The sequence below is a fragment of the Halyomorpha halys genome, unplaced genomic scaffold (genome assembly GCF_000696795.3).
Source record: "Halyomorpha halys isolate HHAL.00 unplaced genomic scaffold, Hhal_1.1 Scaffold1287.1, whole genome shotgun sequence".
Lineage (NCBI taxonomy): Eukaryota > Metazoa > Arthropoda > Insecta > Hemiptera > Pentatomidae > Halyomorpha > Halyomorpha halys.
In genome coordinates this window covers 368596-375416 of record NW_027112028.1, presented here as the reverse complement: position 1 = coordinate 375416, position 6821 = coordinate 368596, and the positions used below count along the sequence as shown (strand labels likewise).

The 6821-nt window shown below is 35.2% G+C and overlaps 2 protein-coding genes across 4 annotated transcripts in view; one reads left to right on the top strand and one right to left on the bottom strand.

Moving 5' to 3' along the window:
- Window positions 1–6821, bottom strand: part of LOC106689161 (uncharacterized) — a 127065-nt gene that overhangs the window by 37757 nt on the left and 82487 nt on the right. The window lies entirely within an intron of this gene.
- LOC106689162 (uncharacterized) overlaps window positions 2869–6821 on the top strand; it is a 92359-nt gene continuing 88406 nt past the window's right edge. Inside the window, exon 1 of the mRNA XM_014434019.2 lies at window positions 2869–3267. Coding sequence (XP_014289505.2) covers window positions 3241–3267 — 27 coding nt within the window. The 5' untranslated portion in view covers window positions 2869–3240. The remainder of the gene's footprint in view (window positions 3268–6821) is intronic.

Sequence of the window (6821 nt, the reverse complement as noted above, 5' to 3'; positions counted from 1 at the left end):
TATATATTTCCATTGGAGCAAATGAAGAACTTGGGTTTGGGGAACTATGGTTAGGCAGTACAGGACTCCAATGGGACTCTTGGCCGAAAAAGAAAAAACAATAGTTTTATTTTATGCAATTACTGTGGTCCTAAGGACTTTCTACAGAATCATTTTTATTGATATTTAATAACTCATAAATAATATTTACACATTTAATATTATAGCTGAATTTTAATAGTTAATTTTATAGAAAGGAGTGGATTAGAGTTCGAGTTTTTAAATTCGAGTTTTAAATGCTAAAGTACTTCAATGAAGTAGTAAAAAATTAGGGACACCCTCTTTAATAATTTAATTGAAATTCAAAGAAAATCCAAACAATAAATATTTTATTAATGTACGGTAAAAACCGCATCATGCCTCTGTATTTCTCCAAATATGTAGTTTTGGAAATGAAAAATAAAGCCTATTTTCACAAAACGTTTAATAAACATTAGTGTATTTAAAAATATATTGTGATATATTTCATTTTTGTAAAAATTTTGAACAAGTTGAAACGAGTTATTAAATTATTAATTCTAAGAAAAAAAAAGTTGAAAAGCAAACCCGGAAAATATTACTTTATCCTGAAAATTCCTGAAAAATACAGCAATGCTTTCAGGCCTATCATGTGTTCTTCTTAATATTAAGACCAATCAGTTCTAAAAATGAGGACCATCATTTTTGAACTATGGAAAATTATTATTTAAAATATATATAATTGACCGTAAAACTTAAATATAAGAAGATGGTCAGAGTTGCGGTCAAAAAAGAAATAAATAGTTTTTAATTATTTATTGTTCGACGTTTCGCCCCACTTTGCAGGGCTTCATCAGGGCTGTTCAAAACGATAGGTTAAACAGATTGTTTAAAGTATTCTGACTTATGGTAGAACTAATTTTGTAATTGGTTCGCCCATAGCTCAGTGGTAAAGACTCAGTTTTACCAATTTGATGTCTATTAGCGGTGCCGGTTCGAATCCGGCCTGGGACGTTGACTTTTTTCATTGAGTGGCGGTCCCACAAAATGAAGAACTTGGGTTGGGGAACTATGGTTAGGTAGTACAGGACTCCAATGGGACTCTTGGCCGAAAAAGAAAATAAATTGTAATTTTTGTCCAGGAATGGCTCACAAAATTCTGAAGTTGGGAACATGGTGAATAGGGCAGATCCATTAAATAACAGTGGTTTTATTGAATTCTCTATACAAAGCTACTTAACTAGCAAAAGAAAGAAATCAATTTTAGATACAGTTTTGCAGTACGATTCAAAATCATTTTGCCACTTTCTGTGAGAATGACCCTTGTGGTATAATTTAATAAATCAACGGGGTGGAAATTAATTACAAGTGAAAGTCCTTCGAACGACAGTAATTCTGGTAATTAATGAAAGTAATTCACAGTAAAGTAAATTTTAAAATCCATCTTCAAATTAAAATTAACTCAAACATACACTTCATCCTTAAGACGTTACGAAAATTTAATTTTTTTTAAATTAGCACTTATCTATTTTATATATCTAAACTAGAGATTGAAAGATTGGCATATCAAGTAATACGATAGATCAATTCTAAAAATGAAAGGAAGAGGAATGATCAATTTAAGGAAGCATTACAATAATCTGTGATTAGTAGATGGATATTGAAATGATTAGTGGAGAAGAATGATTTGCGGCAAAGCATGAATAGCTAGCTACACATGGAATGGGGTCAATGTACAAAAGAGAACCAATGTAAACTCCAAAATACTGACGTAATAATAAAGAAAATTAATAAACCAAGATATAGTTATCATCGATAAATTTCAAGTTTACCTGTTCTTCCTTTTATCATGGCGAAATCCGTTAACCTCTTGAACCGTATAGATTGAATAGATCGTATATTCCTAACCAGGCAGCACATGGAAACAAAGAAGGATTGAGTTCGAATGTAAGGTTTAAGTAAATCCATGGCATTCAATAATAATAAACATTGAGAATTCCAAAACAACAACTCGCTACCAGGTGCATATGAAGACGATTGGGTGCTCTCAGGGGTAATAATTTCATTCCTTCCTCCTCCTCCCCAAAAAAGAAGTAAACTCCCAAAAACAGTCCAATAGTTTATCTTAAAGGCTATCAATTTAACTCTTTTTTTATTGGATTATCTGAATCTTTTGTGTCATTTTGAAAGTATTGAAGGTAACTAATATAATTTATTTTATTTTTTTTTTGTTTTTTTAAACTTATTTATCCATTCAAGTGTTTCCTGTAACCGTTTTTTTTATTATATTTTCGTTTTAATTTATCTCTTATTCTCGTAAAATGTATCTATTTGTTTGTTTTTGGTAAACTGATCTACTGCTGTGACTATGAATGATGGTCTGATCTCACATTACCGTCTAATATTAAATTTGTTAAGCGGGTCACTGAAGAGGATCTAGGAGGGTGAATTCCGGAGAGCGAATTTGTTGATCGGGTGAATTGAAAAATTGTGAAAGGGTGAAATTGGAGGAGCAGAAATGAGAAAGAAAAATAGGAATGAAGTGAAACATTTGTATTTGTTGTACAGACCGAAATGGATTGTAAAAGGAAACTGTAGGGGGAAAAAAATTGTTTATTATATCTCTTTTTTTCTGATTATATCATGTATGTGTATATGTCCGATTACGGATTGATAAGTATGCTGTGTGATATAGCAACCTGATGTATTTAGGCAGTGTTAAAGCCCAAAATTTTGATTTCTGTTTAGGTTAATTTTGTTTTGACAACTTTCCAAGTGACTTTTAATTTTGTTAGTTGTAAGTTTATGTTTATTCATTTATTTTTTTTTAGCTATAAGTAATTTTAATTTTGTAAATAAAAATAAGGGATATAAGGAGGTTCTACGTTTATAAATAAATTGCGGAGGTGTAACACGTGCGGAACAATACCGAAGGCAGTGGCACCAGTTCCTATATAACCGCGGATAAGGCAGTTGGCAGTGAAGATTTAAATAGCACTGGAGCGATGTTAGTTGGCTTTGGCACGGCGTAAGACGAGAGACGCACTGCTTCACGGACGCTCCACCGCCATTGTTTGGACTCTTGTTTGTTGAAGCTATTGGAACCTTTTCACCGACTCACCGGCAGTCACCACTGTTAAGTCTACAGTTTTTTGGAGTCGTCGGGTTGCCCGGTAACCTCTCTCTCACCAGCTCGCCAGCGGTCATCCTGGTCAACCAACTCTAGACTTGTGGTGTTGTGATATGCGCATATCGACCCCACGCCCATCTGTGAGTGACTTTTATGTTCTCCCTTCGAGCGTCATATTTTCTTTTTTGCTTTAATTAACTTATTATTTCCATTGTAAATAGATTTTTTTTGTTGTTTATATATGTATCAAAATATGTTTATCACTTTTACTCCACGATTCACTATCTTTTTTTTTTGTAACAACATTACAGTTCATTTTTTTTTTGTTTATATTCTAATTAATTAAATTCTGTATCACTTGGAAAGGTATTTTTTTTTATTATTTCATTTTCTCAATTATTATTTTTTTTATGTGATATTTATTTCAGGTCCTCCGTTATTTTTTTTTGTTTTATTTTATCTCGAAGCAGTGTACATTTCCCTCTGGGGAAGAGGTCGGTTTTCACATACGAAACACCCCTCGCCTCAACAGGCAGCATAGATAAATAAAGTATTTCTCTCTCTTATTTTAATACCTCAAGACTCTTTCAAAGCACATTTCCATCCGTGTCCCACGCGACTGTTGAGTTCATTTAACGCTTAATTTTTTCGTCATACTAGGCATGGAACGTTTTAGTTTAATTCATGTGCGATAGAATCAATTATTTCACAATAAAAACTATTCACCAAAATTTGAAAAAATACTACCCGAAAGATTATAAATAACGCTTATAAAAGTACTTATAACTAAAAAAACAACACTCCATTAAATGGAGGATTTTACTGCAAAATCAACATTCTCCTCTTCAGTAAATAGTTTGACCTGTTAAATGCTAAGTTTCAATTATTCCTAACATTAATTTTATTTTTTGAAATAATTAACCATTTTGCATTGATAAAAACAATAAATTATCAATAAATATGAACTTTGAAAGAACTTAATAACTAAAAGGGGAAAATGGAGAAATAAAGATAGCAGTTTAGAGACTTGAAAATTAGGCAGCCGAGCGTGTCCGATTTATTCCGATCTCAAATTCTGTACACGGCTTTGTTATTTTTGAAGAAGATGGATGCGGTCAGCAAAAAGAACATAAATAAACAAAAGATTATTTATTTATGCCGATGTTTTGACCTGAGTATCAGATCTTCACTGTTATCAATCTGCTACTCTCTCATTCCATGGTTATCAATCAACTTTATTTATTTATTGTTCTATTCAATATTTTGTATGATTCCAAATTTGTTAGTATACCATTTCTTTTCAATTTTGTTTCTCTGATTGGTGGTTGTTTTCTCTTTTTGTTCTATAGCCCCGATGAAGACCTGAAACTCAGGTCGAAAGGTCGGCATAAATAAATATCTTTTTGTTTATTTATGTTCTTTTTGCTAACCGCACCCCCTCCCCCCTTCCCATCTTCTCCAATTATTAATCTATGGTCAACTATCTACACCTCACTTTGTTATTTTCAGTTAAACCATTACAATCTTGGCAAGAGCTAAGTTGTATTAAAAAAAATATTGTTTGAATGTATCGCCTTCCTGAGCGGTAAGTAAAAGTTGTGTGATTCGCGCACTGTCACAGATTTTAATCTTCAAGATTTTTTTTCTTTAAATTTAAAGGAAATATGACAAAATTACATTCTTTCAAATTAAAATATTTTCCCCACGGGTCCGTTACCAGGTTTACCGTAATGGGAAAAGGGATAGAGGGTAGCCTCTTTTTCTGTATTAGTAATGAATTTGAAGAGGGGACTGAGGAAATTGGAGTCTGTATTTTGTGTCAGTCTGATGGTGACGGGACTCACGAGGTTTGTTGAGTCCAAAATAATTTAGTTACTCGTCCTCAGTCTAGACTGAGTCAGTTCATGTGGGTCTCCCATCTTTGTGGACTTCCTGTCGGTGTCAAATTCCTGAATAGTGGGTTTGTGCAGTACTGGAGGCTATCAAAAAATTTGATATGTCTCCTCGTGATAAATTCTGTCACAGTGGTTAGGTCGAGTGTCGTGTGTGAGTTCCGTCTTTGCTCTTTGTAGTGTATGTTTCACTATACGTCTGATCATACTGCTCTGAAACTGCTGGAGCCTTCTTGGCTGTTATTGGTGCTATGTTAGTCAGCAAGGCTGCTCTATAGAGCAGGGCTGGCCTCAGCACACTTTTGTAGATCATTAATTTGAGGCGAAGAAAGAAATTAGGAGAAGTTAGCAAGTTAGGTGATTAAGCCTGTAAGACTTGGTCCTAACCAGCTTGATTTTCTTGCTGCAGTGGCGAGCTAGCGTCAGGTGTCTATGAATGGGTACCCTCAGATATACTATGCTGCCTGGTGGTCTATTCTCGCATCCTGCAACCTTATATAATTTAGGTAGAGTACGCATGTTCTTCTGGAAGGAAGTCGGTCTTCTTGGGATTAACTGTAACATTCAGCCCTTCCATTTCTTGGTTATTTCCGTACAAGCCTTACCCGCCTGACGTATAGCTGTCTGCATTCATTGAACTACTGTAGATGGCCATATCGTCGGCATGAGCCGCTACAATAGCCTTGTCATACTTGGCTCCAACAGTTTCGTGCATTAAATCTACACTCTACTAATAGTGTCTGGATATTGAAATATTTGCTTAAAACGGGAAGACGAGATATTAACATAGTTAAATCGAGCAATACATAAAAACGCCTGAAATTGGAAAACGGTATGAAACCCGCCTCTCCCGACCTCCGTCGTAGTCTTACTTGTCTCTAAAACAAATACTACAGCGAGTATGTTGGCCGATCCACGATATGTCACAATCTCAAACTAGCATAGATTGTAATACAGAAGGCAATCTTTCCCGGGCGGACCCACCCCATAGGTAAATTGAGCTATATTTAAAAAACGCCTGAAATTGTAAAACTCCTTTTACATCACGTTATAATCATTAGGATGATACTGCGTTATAGATCTAAATGCATTTTGCTTTCACTGAAGCACACTTGTTTAGCGACTACATATTTACAAACGATATGATTGATTTATGACAAAAATTTCCTAGTTTAAATTTGAAGTGGGCTATTACGCCATTTTCCCTCTCGCAGCACAATACAATTTTACTCTTCCTCTTAGTTGGTCCGCATCTCGCTCAACATCCAGACCAACACACGCCAAAAGATGGTCCCCATCCATGTTCCCCATGTTGCATAGAGGACATTTCGGGGAATCTACGATGTCAATTCGATGGAGGTGTTTTTGGAGCAAGTCATGTCCTGCTACTAGCCCAAAACAGGCCACTCTCTCAGCTCTGCTAAGATTGCCGGGGATTCATTTATCCTTATCCAGTAGGCTCTCCCACTTCTTTCCTTCCACTTCAACTTTGTGTCTAGCACTTGTTCTGTCCTTACAATAAGAGCTTATACGTGATTTCACTGTTCTGTAGGAAAGTGATAGAACAGGCTGCTTCTCTACACAGCCAAGTTTAGCCAACTTGTCAGCTTGCTCATTACCATCTATGCCAACATGGCCTGGTATCCACTGCAGAGCTATAGCCCTTCCTCTTTTCTTCATGATAGCAGCCATGTTTCTGCACTTTTTTTCCGTGGATGACTCTGCGGCACCTGGTGTTGTTAATTTTTGTATTACGGCTTGGGAGTCGCTGAAGATTACTATGTTGTCATTGCATTCAATAG